The following is a 22047-nucleotide window of genomic DNA, read 5'->3' as shown; positions in this document are numbered from 1 at the left end:
ACTCAAGATTTTTCTTTTCAACTCCTTTAGCATGGTTAAAAGTTAATTTTTCATTCCTATTAGTTTTGGGATATTACTAGCACTTGTTTTGCCATCCAGCTTGTCCTATTGCAAGAGGATTGTGAACACCACAGCAGTGTTTTTTATACTTTTCATCGTTAAATAAGATTTGGTTCAGGTGACCACCTAATCAGAAGCACATTAAGTAGAATGAGGTGTACTCTGGTTGGAATTCAACTGACACTGGAATGCAATGGCTATCAGACATGTAGAGAAGCTGATTTTTATAAAACTGTGCAGTGGTCTCTTAATTTTTGCCAGAGCTGTATATATATTTATATATACAAAAAAACCTCAGAAACCGACCAACACATAGTGGCAGGATGCAAAATACAAGCAGGAACAGCATATACCAAACGCCACAACTAAGTAGTGGGAATTGTATACAGGGACATCTGCATAGGCTGCATATGGGCTAGGTCCCCCTAAGTCCAGGTGGGAGACCCCAGAGAAAGTGGTGGAGAATGAAAGGGCAAAAATCCTGTGGGATTTCAAGATCCAGACAGATAAGCAGGTGTTGGCTAACCAACCAGACATTGTGATAGCAGACAAGGATCAGAAGATAGCAATGATAATAGATGTAGCAGTGACAGGTGACAGCAACATCAAAAAGAAGGAATATGAGAAGCTGGAGAAATACCAGGTTCTCAAAGGAGAACTGGAGAAGATATGGAAGGTGAAGGCAGCAGTGATTCCAGTGGTGAGAGCAATGACCCCTAAGTTTAGAAAATGGCTACAACAGATCCCAGGAGCAAAATCTGAGCTCTCTGTCCAGAAAAGCGCAATGCTGGGAAGAACTAAGATCCTGTGCAGAACCCTCAAACTCCCAGGCCTCTGGTAGAGAACGTGGCACTGTCATAGCATGACACTTTTGCCACAGGTAAGTTCACTATATTTCTGACATGTTAGATTTGGTATGATCAACTCCAACAGTCAAGTGTCAGCATCTAGGAGTAACAACAGCTGAACTGTTAAAAGATAAACCAAACAAAGACACAGAGGCTCACACTTCAAATCATCAGGTGCATCACTCACTACAGAGTTTGCAATTGCCTTTGAAAATGAAAGTAAAAGAACTGAGCATCAGGAACTTCTTGAAATGTCAAGCGCAATAGTAGTGTTGGAGAAGCATGTTACCATTGGCCAGTCCAGTTGTTGAAATGTATTCTGTAGAGTTATGCACCACAATTATGGCAGTCTGATGGATAGATTTGGGTTTAGATGAGGTTGGTTGAGAGCTACAAACCACAAATTTATAGTCCCTGCAGTTACATTTTTGTAGGAGATATATTAATTTGGGATTTCTTGTCAGGGTTTCATCTAGACTTCTTATTTTTAATAATGAGTAATGTTATTGCTACAGCTTAGGTCCTACAGACACATCAGTGATTTTTCATGCCCACAAAAAAAGAGAACACCACCTCATTAACTGTGTAAAAGATTTCAATAAGGAGCATGCATAAAACCCTACAAAAAACAAACCATGTGGCAGATTTATCTTTTAAATCAATCATTTTTAGTTTTAATTCCTCTTAAAAATGAAAAATTTTTATTAGTGCTACTTCAGCATTATATTTAGATCTAGCGTTATTGGCAGTTAAAAGCATGGAAGAATGCGAGAACTTAAGATGTGCATTGTCATCCAGACAAGACTAACTTCTGAAACCATTGCCAATAGGAGTGTGCATTGCAAAAAGAGAATAGAAGGCGATAAAGTAGCAAAAAATATAGAATAGGTGGATTGAACAGATATAGAAATGAAGAGAAAAAATATAGAAATAGAGGTATATTCTTATCTATCATGCAGCATTATCAATGAGACATTTGATTGGCTTCAAACTTATTCTGCCGCAGTACAAGGCAATGTCATTAAGAAGTATCTCATGAAGAAGAACAAATAATTCTGAAGTGATAATATGCCTCCCCCTCGCATAATTACATCTGTGTAGGATTATATGAAGAAGGATTAGTACTAGCCTTCATACACAGGAGAACTGTGTTTGGTACAACTTCCCTAACAAGTTCCTTCAAAACTTATGTGCAGAAGAATTGATGCTGTTTTGAAACTCACATCCAATATTTTAGATTTCTCTTTTGTTCATTCACTTTCCATTTTGTCAATTGATAAATAATGCTCAAACTTTTCTATTTTTGAATGCATTATTAAGTTTCAGCACTTTTTCCACATTTGTCTAAAATTTGGCACAGTACTGTGCCAAAAAGAAGAAGATATAAGCATCGGTTACTTGGTAGATGGCTTCTTGTTTGCCAAGTAAGTGATGTAGCTATGAAAAAAGGTGGATTAAATAGTGACAGGCATCTCAATCTTCCAAAGTATCCACTAAGGTAGCCCCAGGTAAAGTCAAATGAAATTCATTAAGGAGCAGTGAAAAGCTAAGACTTGTTGAAATTCTGAGTCCTTTGACCTGGGTAACAATGTTATTTTAAGCACAGTTGTTTTTGCTAACATAAAATAAATCTTGAGAAAAACAGACACATTCCACAGAAAGAAATCTTCTATCATATTACGTATGGATAAGTGATGAAAGCTTTCCCTTGTGTTTTGTATTTCTTTTAGTGATAGTTCAATGAGTTTTAATCCCCTGTGATAGGAGTTTGACAAAATGGTATTCCAACACATTATCTAGTTTGTTCCCTGTGGATAAAGACAGTTGTACAAAGCATAATGAATCTTCACACTACTCATGCCCTCGTAGAAGAGTTCATTACTTGAGGAAGTTTGCAGAGTATGAATCTGATCTATCCTTATTCATAATGCAGTAATAATAGCAGAAATGTAACAGATTTAATATGAGTTTAGTGGTTTATCTGAATTATCCATATCAACTAGGCATAACATATTGTTTTTCTCATTGTCTTTGTACATGTTCTTTTACTATCGTTTTGTTAATAAGTTTTGAAGTTCTATGGAAAACTTTTGACAAAAAAGTCTGAAAATTTGCCATAAATTCAGTATGGTTTAATTTTAGAAACTCCTACTCAAAAAACACAACAAATCAAAACACTGTAAATCTAGAAATCTTAATATAGACCAAAGAGTAAACGTTGCTTTATTTAACCCCTTAACTTCCATTGACGGACATAGTCCATCATGGCAGGATGTCAATTCCCGCACCATGACGGACTATGCTCGTCATGCATTTAAACTGCATGTAAACACGCAGTGACACTTCCGTGCCGACAGCTGTCACAGACAGCTAAGAGGCACGGGAAGATGTGAGGGGACCCATCTCGCCAGTCCCCACACCCAGAATATCAGCACCTCCTGCCCGGTCAGTGCAGGAGCTCAGCACTGCCAGTGGCTGAGCTTCTGCTCTTACAGGCAGGAGAAGCGTCCGTGCCACCCCTGGCTGTTAACCCCCTAATTCTAATTGCTGCAATCAAGTGCAATCACAGCATTCAGGGGGTGGCAGAGGGATGGGAGCTCATGGGGCCCGATCATTGCCATGGTGACTCGGGGTCTTCATGACGACTCCGGGGTCATCAAGCTATAGAAAGCCTCTGAGACCATGCTCACAGCATGGTGTCAGAAGCTGTCAATATAGGTATAATGCACTGCATTGCTGAAGCTTTGCAATGTATTATACCTGCAATCAAAGTAATAAAAGTGAAAGTTCCATAAAGGGAATAGGTACAAAAAGAAAACATTTTTTAAAAAATATGTAAAGAAATATTTTAAATGATTAAAAATTAATAATAAAAAATTCCACTAATAAATACACATTTTTATGTAAAAAAATAAATAAACAAAAAAAGTTCACATGTTTGGTATCGCCACGTCCATAAAAATCCCAACTATAAAAGTGTCACACTAGTTAACCCCTTCAGTGAATGCCATTAAGAAAACACACAAAAAGTAGCAAATTATGCTTTATCATCATACCGCTTGGAAAAAGTGGAATAAAACGCGATCAAAAAGATGAATGCAAATACAAATAGTACAACTGAAAACGCCATCTTGTCCCACAAAAAACAAGACACCATACAGCTCCATCACCAGAAAAATAAAAAAGTAATAGCTCTCAGATTAAAGCAATGCTAAAATAATCATTTTTTTCTATAAAATATTTTATTTTGTAAAAATGCCAAAACATGAAAAAAATATAAATGTGGCATCTCTGTAATTATACTGACCCAAAGAATAAAGTTGCCTTACCAATTTTACCACAAGCAGAACGGAGGGAAAAAAAAAACAATTCCTGAATTGCTGGGTTTTGTTCATTCTGCCTCCACAAAAATCTGAATAGAAAGCGTTAAAAAACGGTCATGTGCCCGAAAATGGTACCAATAAAAAAGTCAGCTTGTCCCGCAAAAAACAAGACCTCACATGACTCTTTGGGCCGAAATATGGAAAAATTATAGCTGGCGATGCAAAAACTTCTTACAAAAAAAGTGTCTTTTAGTGCGTGACAGAAGCTAAACATAAAAAAAGGATATAAATCTGGTATTGCTGTAATCGCACCGACCCGAAGAATAAAGTCGTCTAATCGCTTATACCGAATGAGTGACGGCGTAAAAAATAAAACTAATTTTTCACTTTTTGTGGATTTGTTTGCAGTAAGGCGATCACAGTGGTTTACCCTCACATATGGAGTATCAGCGTACTCAGGACAAATTGCACAACTTTTGGGGTCCAATTTCTCCTGTTACCCTTGGGAAAATAAAAAATTGAGGGCAAAAATATCATTTTTGTGCAAAAAATATGATTTTTTATTTTCACGGCTCTACGTTATATACTTTTGTGAAGCACTTGGGGATTCACCACATATCTAGATAAGTTCCTTAGGGGGTCTAGTTTCCAAAATGGTATCACTTGTGTGGGGGCTTCCACTATTTAGGCACATTAGGGACTCTCCAAATGCAATCTGATCTCGATTCCATCCAATTTTTCTTTCAAAACCTCAAATGGTGCTCCTTCCCTTCCGAGTCCTGCCATGTGCCTAAAGAATTGTGTTCTTCCACACATGGGGTATTGGTGTACTCAGGAGAAATTGCACAAGAAATATTGTGGTTCATTTTCTCTGGACACCCTTGACAAAATAAAAAAAATTCAGTGCAACCTAACATTTTTGTGAAAAAATGTTAAATGTTAATTTTTTCCTTCAACATTGCTTTAATTCTTGTGAAGCACCTGAAGGGTTAATAAACTATTTGAATGCGGTTTTGAGCACCTTGAGGGGTGGCAGTTTTTAGAATGATAACATTTTTGGGGTATTTTCTATCATATAGACCCCTCAAAGTGACTTCAAATGTGAGGTGGTCCCTAAAAAAATGGTTTTGTAAATTTTGTTGAAAAAAATGAGAAATCGCTGGTCAAATTTTAACCCTTATAACTTTCTAACAAGAAAAATTATATTTAAAAAATTGAGCTTATGTAAAGTAGGTATGTGGGAAATGTTATTTATTAACTATTTTGTATGACAACGCTCTGATTTAGGGGCATAAAAATTAAAAGTTTGAAAATTGTGAAATTTTAAAATTTTTTGCCAGATTTACATTTTTTTCACAAATAAACACAATAAATTTTGAAGAAATTTTACCACTAACATGAAGTACAATATGTTATGAAAAAACAATCATAGAATCAGTGGGATACATTGAAGCGTTCGAGAGCTATAACCACATAAAGTGACAGTGGTCAGATTTCAAAATTAAGGCCTGGTCATTAACCTGCAAAGTGGCTTGGTCCTTACGGGTTAAACCTATAAAAACTGCTCTAAATATACAGAAAAAATGCTCAAAAATTCAAAATGTATAAATGAATGGTCTAGTTAATAACAATAACAAATAGGACCACAGTTTTTTCACATGGAACTAGTGTATGTGTAAAAAAAATTGTCTCATGCACTATTGTCTTCCATATTGTGGCTTGAGAATCGCCCATTCAAGTCAATGGGTGCGTAAAAAAAATTGGATCCCATATGGATCTTCCCTATTGCATCTGATTTTCAAGGCTACATTGTCATTATGAACTTAAGAGATGATTTGATGATGTACATTTTAATCTATTGATGTAAAAATATGAATGCTACACAGATGTACAAAAAATGGACTCACGGATGAGAGACAGATGGAATATGGATGACAACAATATAGGTGAAAAGTATCCAAATTTTCTTGATGATTTTTCATAGGCTCATACCAAACTTGTCCTCATTACCAGTTTGGTCATGCAATTGGCAGGGGTCACAAAAAAAATTCCTAAATTAAAACAATGTAAATATTTTTTATCTAACAAACACAAAAACCTAAACAAGACAAATTAAAGCAGAAACTGTTTCTAGGACAAAAACAGGGAGTAAAACACAAGCCATATGACCAGCATTATAACCAATGGATGACTATGCACATGGCACTATATTACACAGTGTTACTGCTGATCTCTTTTATATTCTGTCAATACCACATTATCCATGTATTATCTGTACATGTGCACTGCACCTTTTTTCTTTATTGAATATTGATATAACTTTAAAAAAAAGTTTAGATATTCATTATTTTTACATGTTTCTATTGGTTATCATGCTGGTCATATGAGTTGTATCTTAGTGCCAATTTTTAGCCTAGAAAACAGAATCTAGTGCAACGCAACAATTAAATTGTTTTAATTTATCTTATTTATTTTTTTGTTTGTCAAATAATACATATTTATATTGTTTAAATTCAGAAGGTGCACTCCATATATTGTTTATCACTCCATTGATATACAGGAGCTGCCCACTCCATTGTTACGCTTTGGCATCCGTATTTATACATCAACAGTTAAAAATGAACATGATCAAAGAGAGTTTCCTAGGTTAAAAATTGCAATGTTTCTGTAAAAATTGGATGCAATACAGGAGATATATATGAGATTAGCACACCCACACGCCTTCCGACTTAATAAGCAAGTCTCAGACAAAATGCAGAAGAGAATAATGCATGCTTCAATTTTTTTTCAAATGGGTGTGCTCCATGCAAAAAAACTGTCACAAGAGAGCCTTAGTGAATTACATTTTTCAGTGTGCTGTCTGATTTTTACACAGACAGCACATGTCCATATAATAAGCTTGTCTGAACAAGCCCTGAGACTAAGGATGACACATAGAAAAGTTAGATACTAGGGACCACCCTGATTGGGTACACCTTGCCACAGTGGGATGGCTTTTATACTCTTTTGATCAAAATGATACCAACCAATTATGCCATGTTTTTTACACGTATTATTATTATTAATTTACTTACTACAGGACATCTATTTCTTGCTTTTTTTCTAGGTTTTGTTGATTAAATGCATTTGACTGTCCACCTACAAATTGCTCTTATACTAAACAGGCTTGCAGGCCCAGGATTTCAATTTTGATTCACTAGATAAATTTGGGGGAGAAGACACTACCTTTTGGGATTTGCACCTTGTCTGTTCAGTTTTCCACAGGCTGGGACAAACACAGTCAGATCCAGGTCCTGCTATGCCTCCATCTATTTTGAGGCCTGCCAGCACATAGTCAGATGAGTCAGTAGACTTAGGGACTATCCTGATTGGGTACACCTTGCCGCAGTGGGATGGCTTTTGTGCTCTTTTCATCAAAATGTTGCCAACTAAGTATGCTATGTTTTTTACATGTATTTGTACTATTTATTTACTTACTGCAGTGTGTCTATTAATTGTTTTTACTCTAGATGTTACCCTAAATCTAACTAAAACATTTTTCATGGATGTGAAATAAAATAAAAAAGGTCAGTTGCTGACTGCTTTGATATGGCCCAACATATAGACATACTACAGCTCCTGTGTTTCACCTTGTCGGTTAACCATATGTTGCTTTTATTCCTGGAATAGTAATATGAAAAAAGCCCTCCCATCAAAGTTTTTATCCTCTTAATAATGCAGTCATCATATTATATAGCACTGTGTACTTACAATTGCCCATTTTAACTTTCTACTCAGCTAATTCTTCAGTTTTCCCTTAGGTCTATGATATCACGTGATTGAAAACTGACTAGCTGAATCCTGCTAAGGTCTATGTAGAAAAAAAAGGTAAATTTTCTCTGTATGAGTCATTAGTCAATATAAAAGTCAATGGCAGAGGAGAAGGGTGGAGCAGCTGGTTCAGAAGTTGAAGAGTGGAATGATTTTTGCAGGTACTAGAGACATCCTGTTTCTAAAAGAGTAGAGAAAAGAGTGTTATATAATTTGATGATTGCAATATTCTAAGAGGAATTTTTTTATGGGAGTGCTTCTGAAAAAATACATTAATGTTGATTAGCATTAGTGTAGTAAATGTGCATCACCCTGAACTGGAACTGACTGATTAGAAACTTGAACCCTGTTTTATTGCTGCCATGAGAAAAATTCACAATTGTTAGTTTTATTTTATTTTTTAGATAAATATTTCTTTCTCTGAAAGTATTTTATTTTACATGTGGCTAGTAATGAAATAAACTATTATTGGAAAAACTATAGAGGAGCTTTTGCAGCACCAAATAAATAAAATGTGCTGCTGCTCTAACAGAGATCAACAAGAAGATCTATTAAGTAGTTTGCTGAGAGGCAAAGAAGCCAAGCTGCAATAAATATCTGATTTTGTTTCACATTCTTCACCCCCATTGCTACATTTTACTTTATTGCTTAAGTTATAGGCTCCATGGAGCTCCGCTGCTCCTGTATTTCCATTACAATGCTTTATGTTCTGTGTTCTTCAATTAAATTTTTACTATAGGGACCACTTGTGGATTCGCCTCTCCATGTATATCAAGGTGTACAACCTAAATAGCTTGAACGTGAAGTGCAGATATGAGTTTATAGGTGTTACCATAGATGTGACTAGTGATTTGAGTCATTACCATGTCTTCATGATAACATTAACCTTCCAGAGTACATATTTGGACAGGTAGCGATGATGACATAGAAGCATAGTAGATGCAAGAAAAAGGAGTTTAACTAAAGACAATGATAAATATGACAATGTTTTCTTTAAATATGGCTACGCAACATTTCTGAGACCTGTCCCTATGTGAGATCCAACTAGACAGTAGTACATCAAGGTGGAACATAACCATTAGTTTAGCATTCCTATATTTTCTAAGCCTGAGAATCAAAGACATACATCCAACATAAAGACATGAGCCCGCCAGGATTCTCCCGTCTCTGCTGTGACACACCAGGTTATCTCCTGACTGCTGCTTGGATCCATTCAGATTATTCAAGGCCACACTCAAGGCTGTGCTGTTCAATATTTTATACAGGTCTGCTGGAAGCCTTCTCCCATTAAGGGTCCAGAACAGATCATCTGCATTCAGGTTTAAATCAGAGTCCACTAAGCAAGATGCGATTAGTGATGATCCTATCATTAACGTTGGGTCTTGAGGGGAGATTGCAGCAGGATCTGTAGAAAAAAGGTGGATAAATTTGTTACAAAAAAAAAGGTAGGAATGGCTGTTAAAGGTATTAAGGGAATTTCAGGGAACAAGGGATAGCATGCATTGGATTGAAGCGGATTGGCAAGTGTTTAGATTGTGTAAGGATGAGAACATCTATATGTTGTTGTCTATCAGTTGTTTAGTTTCTACATAGCTATAAGGAGATCATATCTGAAAATGTGGAAGAAGCAGTTCTGCTTCTAAATTAATGACCAGTAATTGTAGATTGTTAGATAACATCATTTAACGTCAACAAACTAAATGAAAAGTACTTTTCACAGGCCATCACTACGACCCATGTAAAAAGCTTCTATCACTTGTGCATATTGCCTAGTGATATTGAAATGTGGCATTTCACATTGCTTACTTTAAAATAATTGGCATGTTTGTATTATATGATCCTTATAGGTTGATACTTTTGGACAGTATTGCCCCAATTGGCTAAAGCAGGCCATTTACTAATGTTTTCAGACATGTTTTCCAACTGATTGGTATGTGAAGGATAATGCTTTGAACAACATCAAGTTAAAATCCAAATCAACTATCAATCATTGCCTTGATTCGTTGCTTAGCATGAACCTCCATTAACAAAACTATCATTTTGCAAGAAATCTTTTCAAAAGACTTCACTAAACAATGACAAATAAAAAATGTAAAAAACTGCAAGCCAATTTTTTCACTGCCCTTAATTGTCATCTGTCATGTTTGTTTGTGTCATGAGAAGTGTCAACAGATTTCAGAAAATGGTGTAAATTAGACAAAATATTTAGTATATGGCCAGCTTAATGTTCTGCCCTTTCCTATTGATAGATAACCTTGAAAATATAATGCACCCATATAATTTTTAATAAAAAGGGCTACATATTTAAATTTTAAATTAATATATAACATATATGCGAATTCTGAAATTAATATGTGAAGTCTTAGCTTTGGGGCCTATTGTTATGTGATTATTATATGTTTGTTAGGAACATAAAATATAACCCTGCATATCATTAAACATTAAACATTAAAAATTAAACATTAATATTAGTTTGCTGTAAGAAATTAATCAAGATTAAAACATAGACGTTGACAAACTAAGAATTTACAGAAAATAAAATACATTTTACATTTACAAGATGACAAATTGATCTAAGAAAAAGGACCATATCACCAAAAAAGAGTTTAAGGAGAGCCCTAAAGTTTACATCAAACTATGGTAAAGGCACTTTATAGTACACTTAATATAAACCTTTTCAAGTATATAATCAGTACAGTGCAAAAGTTTTAGGCCAATGTGAAAAAAAATCAGCAAAGTAAGAATGCTTTCTCAAATACAAATGATAGTTCATTTTTATCAAATTAAAAATGCAAAGCAACTGAAAAAAGAGAAATCTGAATCAAATCTATATATTTAGTGTGATCACCACCCTTTGTCTTAAATACAGCATCCATTCTTCCAGGTTCCAGGTACATACACTTGTATGCATTTTTTTTTGCATATATTCTTTATTTAGAAAATTTCAATTATATAACAGGAAAAGAAAAAAGGGTAAATATTCTCCAGAAATAGTAAAAGAAAAAAAGCAATCGTAATAAACCACAACGATAACATTACAAAGCTGCGGTTTTGCAAACAAAACAGGTTGTGAGAAGAGTTTAAAAAACAAGGGGCAGTGGTGGGGAGGGACACGGGAAGGAAAGGGATGGTAAGGAGTCAGAAAGTCTTGCTTAAAATATAGAGATTAACTAAGCGATTTGGGAGATCAAAGTCAAATCAAGGCATCAACATTACAGAACAGGCTATATGTAAGGGAAAAAAAGGGAATAACAAAATGAATTTGTAGGGAGACAGAAATTAAGGATTACCGGTTGAGCTTATTTGGTGATCCTCTGAGGCGTTCAACCAGGCTATCCATGCATTTAGAGTCTTTAGGTTTTTAGATCCTGAAAGTTTAATTTTCTCGTATTTACAAATTTGGTTGGATTCTTTTATCCAATCTTTGCACATAGGGGTCTCTACATCTTACCTGTGTCTTGTGATAGTTATTTTAGCTGCGTTGAGCAGGTGAGGTATCAGGGATCCAGATTGAATGGAATGAAACTTGACATTAATGGGATGTCTAAGTTTAAGGTTTTCTTTATATGCTCTCTAACTCTCTCCCAGAAACTTTTAATTTTTGTGCATTCCAGCCAAATGTGAGATGGAGAACCCTTCTCTTTGGTGCATCTCGAACAAAGAGGGGATATTGAGCTGTTTGTTTTATTCAATATGTCAGATGTTTTATACCATCTTGATATGATTTTATAGTTAACTTCTTGGATTCTCACTGAAGATGTTAGGAAGTGGATATTTTTGAAGATTGTTTGAATTTCTTCTGGGAGAAATTTTGTGTTTAGTTCTAATTCGCATTTTTTATGAAATCTGGGATCTCCTGTGTTTTAGTTAGGTTCTGTTTTATTTTGGCTATCATTTTTCCCTTTCCTTTTGTGTTCATAAAAAGATTAAGAATTGGCGGATCAGGTGCTGATGTAGAAATGCCTGGGAGATAAAGTATGGTTACTTCCTGTAGAGTTTGAATTTCCTCATCTTTCAGGTGAAGGTTTTTAGTGAGTGAGCTGAATACACTGAATATACATCTTAATTAAATTACGTGTATGTTTGGGGCAGTTCTGCTGCAGAATACATTTGGAGCCAGTCAGATACCTCCCCGTATGGTTAGCATGATGCATAAGTATCTGCCTGGATTTCTCAGCACTGATGACACCATTAATTCAGACAAAATCCCTAATTCTATTTGCTGAAATGCAGCTCCAAACTTGCAAGGAACCTCCACCATGCATCATTGTTGCTTGCAAACACCCATTATTGTACCACTCCTCAGTCCTTCAAAAAACAAATTGTCTTTACTTACAGTCAAATACTTCAAATTTTGACTCATCAACAGCTGTCAGGCCTCTGGTCACAATTCTTCAAGAAGACCACTTCTAGTCAGACTTCTCCAACCAGTAGATGGTTGTAACTGAGTCATCATCCAATTTTGATGGGAATTATAGACACCAAAACGAATGGGAAAGGAGCCAATTTCTATGAGAGGTTTAAATTTTTGGGAAAAGGATGATTGCAGATTTTTTCCAAATTTAAAGAGGAGAGACAGGATTGGTTAAGAAGCAAGATGGAGGGTAATAAGGGGTATATAAAATACAATAGTGGGATGAAAGCCCCTTATCCCTACCTCAGTTTGAGAGCATCAAACACCATCTCTTCCTTTATTGGTGCTGATTTTGGGTTGTTTTGAATGTGTTTTTTAAACTTGCCTCAGCTTGAAGCAGTGCCAATGATGATTTTATATGGGTAATTTAAAGAATAAATAAGTAGCCACTCGTTTCACACAACACAATGGTATTGCGTATTTATTTTTCTGTTTAATGTGCTAAGCAAATCATCCTTAAGGTTTTATGGTAAGTGGAAGCAGTCATAAACATGATGTGTCTTTCATCTGCTACACTAACTTTGCCTTGGCCAACCAATGTTTCTACAGTCCTCATTGTTGCCCATTTCTTGGTGCCATCAATGTTGAGAAATCCAGGCAGATACTTATTCATTATGCAATATAATCAGGAAGGTGTCTAACTGACTCTAAATTTATTTTTCAACTGAACAACGACTCCAAGCATACTTCCAATGTCCATAAAAACTATCATCTTCATAAAGAAGAAAAAGAAGTGATGATCTGGCCCCACAGTTCCCTGATCACAACATCATAAAGTCTGTTTTGGATTGCAGGAAGAGACAGAAGGATTTGCACAAGCCTATATCTGTGGTTAGTTCTCCAAGATGTTCGGCACAAGCTTCATGCCAAATTCTTTCAAAAAGTTTGTGTATGAGTACCTAGAATAATGGATGCCATTTTGAAGTCAAAGGATGGTCACCCAAATAACAATTTTATTTAGATTTCTCTGCTGTTCACTCACTTTGCATTTTGTTACTAAAAATAAACTATTATCACTTCTATTTTACATCACATTTTAATACTTGAGAATTTTTACATTAGTTGTCTAAAACTTTTGCCCATACTGTATATAAAGACTAATACCAAGCATAGCAAAATATGTACTAAAAATAAAACTCAGGAATATGGAAAGTACCCTTCACTGGGATAACAGGCATAATGGTGTTAAAATGCAATGCACAGCCATCTGTTCTGCAGATTTAAATGACACCCATGATAATTGAGACAGGAAAAGAATCATGTACTTAATTATTTGTTATCAGTTCTGTTTTACTAGCAGCTATTGGAACACCCAGGTTGAAAAGCTTTATACTTTTTTAACCATAAAGTAACTTTCCTTTTGCTATTTACTATTTAATTTCATTGTATCTGTAGTTACAGCAAGTAAAACTATTGTATGTCCAAAAGTAAGATGTTCTTAATTGCCCAAATATTGGATATGTCATATCTTTTTAATTTAGTGGTGAACATATACATGGGGAATACGATTTGTAAATCTAAAAATGATCGAGTTTTAGGGTGGTAGTTAACTGCTAGACTTTAAACGTCTGAGGTTCCCACTCCTACTATGCAGCAATGTTCTAAAATGTCAGTGCATAGCTACATAAGATTGTGTAGCTTCGGGAATGGGGATGCGGCGTTCACATACAGCCAGAGTCCCCACGGAGAAGGCAAAGTTGGTATATTACCATCTGTCTTCTCTATCACTGTATATGGAAGCACAGTGTACACAGTAGTAAGAAGAACCTTCTCCATACACCATGGTCATGTGATCGCTGTGTATATTGAGGGAACAGATGTTCCTGGGTCATAGGAGACCTGCACAGGCTGCATTTCCATTGTATCTGGAGCTAATATATCAGCACAAGTTACAAGAGAAATAGGATGAAAATAAAAACATATAAATATTAAGATATCCCACACAAATGTCTTTTTTGACCATATGGGGAGGGGCACAATGTGAAAAATAAATGAAAAATAAAATAAATAAAAATGACAAGCACAAAATAAATAAAAATGCTACTGTCAATCCAAATTGCTTTTACTAGTTCCATCCCCTGAAAGAAAAATGTGTTCAATATGTAAAAATAATTGTTGCAGAATGTGAATCACATTTTTAAATGTATTTTAGTGGTGTTGTATAGTCCAAAGTTAAATTTCATAAACAATTATTTCCCTTATTTTCCCTCTGATATTGTTTGATAGCAGCAAAAAAAAAGAGAGAACACAGAGACATAAAAATGAATTCCCATGTATCACAAAAAAGACCAGAATATCTTAAAGTATTAACTGCTTTTTAAGCCTCATGTACAAAAAAAAATGTGACTGGTCAGGAATGGGGGTAATTGCCAAGGTCTTGAACTAGTTAAAGCGGTTGTTTCAGGTTTCCAGCTGCATGTAGCTCAATTTTTGTCTAGCAGTGGATAGATGGGGAAACCTTAAGTTTTTGAATAATTTTTTATTATTTGCTTTAGTAAAAAAAAACAAAAAACTGTATATCATTCTGTGTGGCTATGGGCAAGGAAAGACCTTTAAGATTTCTTCATTTTTATATGCAAATACAGGAAAGCTTTATGTGGCTGAAATGAGGATATTTCACTAAACATCGGTAACCCGACAGAGTTTCATCACAATCCTAACCACTTGCAACAGTAGGTCTTGATGCCTCCCTGTCTCCCTGTAGACTCTAAGTCTGCTAGGGCAGGGGTGTCTCCATTATGTACCAGTCTGTCATTGTTAGTTTGTTCACTCTAATTTACAGGTGTTTCTCACAAAATTAGAATATCATCAAAAAGTTAATTTATTTCAGTTCTTCAATAAAAAAGAGAATCTCAATTAATGTTGATGATTATGGCTTACAGTTAATGAAAACCCAAAAGTCATTATCTCAGTAAGAGGTCCCTTAGTTTGCTTCAGTAGGCTCCACAATAATGGGGAAGACTGCTGACTTGACAGATGTCCAGAAGGCAGTCATTAACCCCTTCACCCCCAAGGGTGGTTTGCACGTTCATGACCGGGCCAATTTTTACAATTCTGACCACTGTACCTTTATGAGGTCATAACTCTGGAAAGCTCCATGGATCCCGGCGATTCTGACATTGTTTTCTCGTGACATATTGTACTTCATGCTAGTGGTAATATTTCATTCAAATAACTTGCGTTTATTTGTGAGAAAAACGGAAATTTGGCGAAAATTTTGAAAATTTCGCAATTTTCCAACTTTGAATTTTTATGCCCTTAAATCACAGAGATACAGCACACAAAAAACTTGATAACTAACATTTCCCACATGTTTACTTTACATCAGCACAATTTTGGAACCAAAATTTTTTTTTGTTAGGAAGTTATAAGGGTTAAAAGTTGACCAGTGATTTCTCATTTTTACAACACCATTTTATTTTTACGGACCACATCACATTCGAAGCCACTTTGAGGGGTCTATATGATAGAAAATACCCAAAAGTGACACCATTCTAAAAACTGCACCCCTTAAGGTGCTCAAAACCACATTCAAGAAGTTTATTAACCCTTTAGGTGCGTCACAGGAATTTTTTTGAATATTTAAAAAAAAATGAACATCTAACTTTGCTTCACAAAAAAAGTATTTCAGGTTCAATTTTTTTATTTTACCAAGGGTAACAGGAGAAATTGGACTGCAAAAGTTATTGTGCAATTTGTCCTGAGTACGCTGATACCTGATATGTGGGGGGAAAACGACTGTTTCGGCGCATGGCAGAGCTCAGAATGGAAGGAGCGCCGTTTGACTTTTTCAATGCAAAATTGTCTGGAATTCAGATCGGACGCCATGTCACGTTTGGAGAGTCCCTGATGTACCTAAACAGTGGAAACCCCCTACAAGTGACCCCATTTTGGAAACTAGACCCCCCAAGGAACTTATCTAGATATGTGGTGAGAACTTTGAACCCACACGGGCTTTACAGAAGTTTATAACGTACAGCGGTGCAATTAAAAAATCATATTTTTTCCACAAAAATGATCTTTTCACCCCAATTCTTATTTTTCCAAGGGTAACAGGACCCTAAAAGTTATTGTGCAACTTGTCCTGAGTATGCTGATACCCCACATGTGGGGGTAAACCACTATTTGGGCGCATGGCAGAGCTCGGAAGGGAAGCAGCGCCATTTGACGTTTTTGGCTGGAATTGAGATCGGACACCATGTCGCGATTGGAAAACCCCTGATGTACCAAAACAGTGGAAACCCCCCACAAATGACACCATTTTGGAAACTAGACCCCCTAAGGAACTTATCTAGATGTGTGGTGAGAACTTTGAACCCCCAAGGGCTTCACAGAAGTTTATAACATAAAGCCGTACAATTAAAAAATCATATTTTTTCCACAAAAATGATCTTTTCACCCTCAATTCTTATTTTTCCAAGGGTAACAGGACCCTAAAAGTTATTGTGCAATTTGTCCTGAGTACGCTGATACCCCACATGTGGGGGTAAACCACTATTTGGGCGCATGGCAGAGCTCGGAAGGGAAGCAGCGCCATTTGACGTTTTTGGCTGGAATTGAGATCGGACACCATGTCGCGATTGGAAAACCCCTGATGTACCTAAACAGTGGAAACCCCCCACAAATGACACCATTTTGTAAACTAGACACCCCAAGGAACTTATCTAGATGTGTGGTGAGCACTTTGAACCCCCCAGTGCTTCACAGAAGTTTATAACGCCCAGGCGTGAAAATAAAAAATTTGTATTTTTTCCACAAACATGATCTTTTAGTCACCATTTTTTTATTTTCCCAAGGGTACCAGGAGAAATTGGACCCCAAAAGTTGTTGACCAATTTGTCCTGAGTATGCTGATACCCCATATGTGGGAGAAAACTACTGTATGGGCACACGTCGGGGCTTGGAAGGGAAGTAGTGACGTTTTGGAATGCAGACTTTGATGGAATGGTCTGCGGGTGTCATGTTGCCTTTGGAGAGCCCCTAATGTACCTAAACAGTGGAAACCCCCTACATATGACCCCATTTTGAAAACTAGACCCCCTAAGGAACTTATCTAGATGTGAGGTGAGCACTTTGAACCCCCAAGGGCTTCACAGAAGTTTATAATGCCCGGGCATGAAAATAAAAAAATCGTATTTTTTCCACAAACATGATCTTGTTTTTTCATTTTCCCAAGGGTAACAGGAGAAATTGGACCCCAAAAGTTGTTGTCCAATTTGTCATGAGTACGCTGACACCCCATATGTGGGAGAAAACTACTGTATGGACACACGTCAGGGCTCAGAAGGGAAGTAGTGACGTTTTGGAATGCAGACTTTGATGGAATGGTCTGCGGGTGTCATGTTGCCTTTGGAGAGCCCCTGATGTACCTAAACTATTGAAACTCCCCACAAGTGACCCCATTTTGGACACTAGACCCCCCACGGAACTTATCTAGATGTGTGGTGAGCACTTTGAACCTCCAAGTGCTTCACAGAATTTTATAACGCTCGGACGTGAAAATAAAAAATCATTTTTTCCACAAAAATGATATTTTTGCCCCCAATTTTTTATTTTCCTAAGGGTAACAGGAGAAATTGGACCCCAAAAATTGTTTTGCAATTTGTCCTGAGTAGACTGATACCCTACATGTGAGGGTAAAACACTGTTTGGGCGCATGGCAGAGCTTGGAAGGGAAGGAGCACCATTTGACTTTTTCAACTCAGAATTGGCTGGAATTGAAATCAGACGCCATGTTGCATTTGGAGAGCCCCTGATGTGCCCAAACAGTGGAAACCCCCAATTCTAACTCCAACCCGAACCCCAACACACCCCTAACCCTAATCTCAGCCCTAGCCCTAAACCTAGCCCTAACCCTAGCCCTAACCCTAACCCTAGACCTAACCCTAGCCCTAACCCTAGCCCTAATCCTAACCCTACCCTAACCCTAACCCTAATGGAAAAATGGAAATAAATATATATTTTTTATTTTATTATTTTTCCCTAACTAAGGGGGTGATAACAGGGGGTTTGATTTACTATTTATGGCGGTTTTTATGTTTGGAGGCTGTCGCACGCTAAAAGACGCTTTTTATTGTAAAAATAGTTTTTGCATCACCACATATTGAGAGCTATAATTTTTCCGTATTTTGACCCACCGAGTCATGTGAGGTCTTATTTTTTGTGGGACGAGTTGACGTTTTTATTGGTACCATTTTCGGGCACGTGACATTTTTTGATCGCTTTTTATTCTGATTTTTGGGACGCAGAATGAACAAAAACCAGCGTTTCATGAATTTCTTTTGGGGGGGTGCGTTTACACCGTTCCGCGTGCGGTAAAATTGATAAAGCGGTTTTATTCTTTGGGTTCAGTACGGTTACAGCGATACCTCATTTAGGTTGTTTTTTTATGTTTTATCGGTTTTATGCAATGAAAACTATTTTATATAAAAAATAATTATTTTTGCATCGCTTTATTCTGCGAGCTATAACTTTTTTATTTTTTCGCTGATGATGTTGTGTGGCGGCTCGTTTTTTTGCGGGACAAGATGTCGTTTTCAGCGGTACCATGGATATTTATATGCGTCTTTTTGATCGCGCGTTATTACACTTTTTGTTTGGCGGTATGATAATAAATCATTATTTTTTGCTTCGTTTTTTATTTTTATTTTTTAAGGGGTTCGCTAAAGGGGTTAACTAATAGGACAGTTTTATAGGGCGGGTCGTTACGGACGCGGCGATACCTAATATGTGTACTTTTATTGTTTTTTTATTATTTTCAAAAAATGGATTTATTTGGGGGAATATTTTTTTTTTTTTTTGTAATTTATTTGGCGATTTTTTTAAAATTATTTTAACACTTTATTTTTATTTTTTTTTTCACTTTATTAAATAGTCCCAGGTGGGACATCACTGTTCTGTGACAGATCGCTGATCTGTCACATCACAGATCACTGTGACAGGTCAGCGATCTGTCACAGGCAGTGCACAAGGCTTCCTCATGCCTGTGCTTTGCAGGCACTGAGGAAGCCAGCTTCCTGCAGGCCCCCGAAGGCCCCCATCGCCATCTTGGATTCGGGGGCCTGCAGGAAAGGAGCCCCCGGCAGCAGCGCTGCACATTGCGCTGCCGTGGGGGGCTCAGGGAAGCACGGAGGGAGCCCCCTCCCTGCCAATGCTTCCCTTTAACTCCCGGTACACCGCAATCATGTTTGATCGCGGTGTGCAAGGGGTTAACGTGTCGGGGGCGGTCCGTGACCGCCCCTTACACATTGTGCCGGGTGTCAGCTGTGATAATCAGCTGACACCCGGCCGCGATCAGCGGCGCTCACTACGTGGGCGCCGCTGATCGCGGTAGACGTACTATCCCGTCCATGGGCATAGGGGCCCGGGTGCCATGGACGGGATAGTACGTCTGATGTCAGGAAGGGGTTAACACACTCCACAAGGAGGGTAAGCCACAAAAGGTCATTGATAAAGAAGCTGGCTGTTTACAGAGTGCTGTATCTAAGAATATTAATGGAAAGGAGTGGACAGTTGTTGGAATCATTCCTTCAAGAGCCACCACACAGACATATCCAGGACATGGGCTACAAGTGTCGCATTCCTTGTGTATAGTCACTCATGACCAATAGATAACGCCAGAAGCGTGTTACCTGAGCCAAGGAGTAAAAGAACTGGACTGTTGCTCAGTGGTCCAAGGTGTTGTTTTCACATGAAAGTAAATTTTGCATTTCATTTGGAAATCAAAGTCCCAGTCTGGAGGAAGAGTAAAGAGGCACATAATCCAAGCTGCTTGAGGTGTAATGTGAAGTATCTACAATCAGTGATGGTTTTGGGGGCCATGTCATCTGCTGGTGTAGGTTCACTGTGTTTTATCAAGACCAAAGTCAGCGCAGCCGTCTACCAGGAATTTTTAGAGCACTTCATGCTTTCCTCTGCCGACAAGCTTTTTGGAGATGGAAATTTCATTCTCCAGCAGGATTTGGCACCTGTCCACACCGACAAAAGTACCAATACCTGGTTTAAAAACAACAGTATCACTGCACTTGATTGGCCAGCAAACTCACCTGACCTTAACCCCATAGAGAAACTATGGGGTATTGTCAAGAGGAAGATGAGAGACACCAGACACAACACTGCAGACGAGCTGAAGGCTGCTATCAAAGCAACCTGGGCTTCCATAACACCTCAGCAGTGCAACAGGTTGATCGCCTTCATGCCACGCATCATTGATGCAGTAATTTATGCAAAAGGAGCCCCAACGAAGTATTGAGTGCATTTACCGAATATAAATTTCAGTAGGCCAACATTTTGGATTTTAAAATAATTTTTCAAGCTGGTGTTATTAAGTATACTAATTTACTGAGATAATGACTTCTGGGTTTTCATTGGCTGTAAGCCATAATCATCAACATTAACAGAAATAAACACTTGAAGTACATCACTCTGTTCATAATGACTTTTTGATGATATTCTAATTTTGTAAGAATCATCTGTATATTTGTATCTGTATGTAACCCCTTCTCATATATAGCATCATGGAATCAATGGTGCTCTGAAAATAAACAATAATAATGCCCCCCCCCACCTTATTTTCATGTCTAAATTCAATTTTCTTCTTACTTAACCATTAAAATGGGAATGAGACTGCAGTTAACTAATTTTTTTTCCTGTGGCTTCATAGCAGTTCCATTGCCTATATAATGTTTGTATGAGTGCACTAGAGATTTCTTGCTCCAAAGTTGAAGGAATTTGTACATATATCCTACAAACCAATGAATTCATTTTCAACAAATAGTTAAACATTAAAATTGATTATTTCCGTTATTAACATAGGAAACTGTTTTTGGTCTTGTGTAAATTTAATTCGCTGCTGATATATAAAAACAAATGTCATTTGGATGATTATATAGATGAAAAATAGCCTGTTTTTTCTGAAAGAAAATTGGATAATTTTTTTATTCTCTTATGTGAGCTCAAACTAACACAAACAGACCGACTTTCAATACTTGTTTTGTAACAAAGTAAAAATCATTCACTATGCAGAGTAGTGCTCATATTCGTCAATTTTTCCATCATTGGAATCCACATTATATTGTTTCATGATATATTGTTTTATTTTAGCAAGCTGCAGAAACTATAATTAGGGGAGAGCAGACCTATGGAAGTTCGAGTTCTATTACTAGACCCGAACTTTAGTCCAAAGTTTGGTTCGGGTACCATTACAGTACTTGAACTTGAACCAGAACCCAAACACGATTGAAGAAATTCGTAACCCGAACTTTGGAAATGGAAAATTGTCTCTCTCTCTCTCCCTTTATCTCTGCAGCAGTCTTCCCTGAGAACTCTGAACAGTGCAACGGATTTCTGGCAGAAGTCCGTGTTCAACGTTTAGCACCGGACACTAACTGTCCAGTGCGAATGCCGAACTTTTAACTTTTAGCACTATACTACTATGCTGGCAATGTCAAAAATCAAGCTAAGAGAGAGGTACTCATAGAAGCGTGCTTTCACATAAAATACTCATAACATATTGTATAGCTGTATCTTATTAAAAATAAATGTTCCTAATTCTGTATCCAGAATCCTTCAAGAATAATTTGATGTGGATTAC

At 37.0% G+C, this 22047-nt stretch overlaps 1 protein-coding gene across 2 annotated transcripts in view; it reads right to left on the bottom strand.

Moving 5' to 3' along the window:
• Positions 1-22047, bottom strand: part of CRLF1 (cytokine receptor like factor 1) — a 231137-nt gene that overhangs the window by 77251 nt on the left and 131839 nt on the right. For both annotated transcript variants that reach the window (XM_073588657.1, XM_073588646.1), the window contains exon 2: positions 9168-9446. In XM_073588657.1, coding sequence (XP_073444758.1) covers positions 9168-9446 — 279 coding nt within the window. The remainder of the gene's footprint in view (positions 1-9167; positions 9447-22047) is intronic.

Source organism: Dendrobates tinctorius, unplaced genomic scaffold (genome assembly GCF_039654945.1).
Source record: "Dendrobates tinctorius isolate UK_male_01 unplaced genomic scaffold, ASM3965494v1 ptg000011l, whole genome shotgun sequence".
NCBI lineage: Eukaryota > Metazoa > Chordata > Amphibia > Anura > Dendrobatidae > Dendrobates > Dendrobates tinctorius.
Note: the sequence above shows the minus strand (reverse complement) of the source record. Positions and strands in the feature narration are given on the sequence as shown.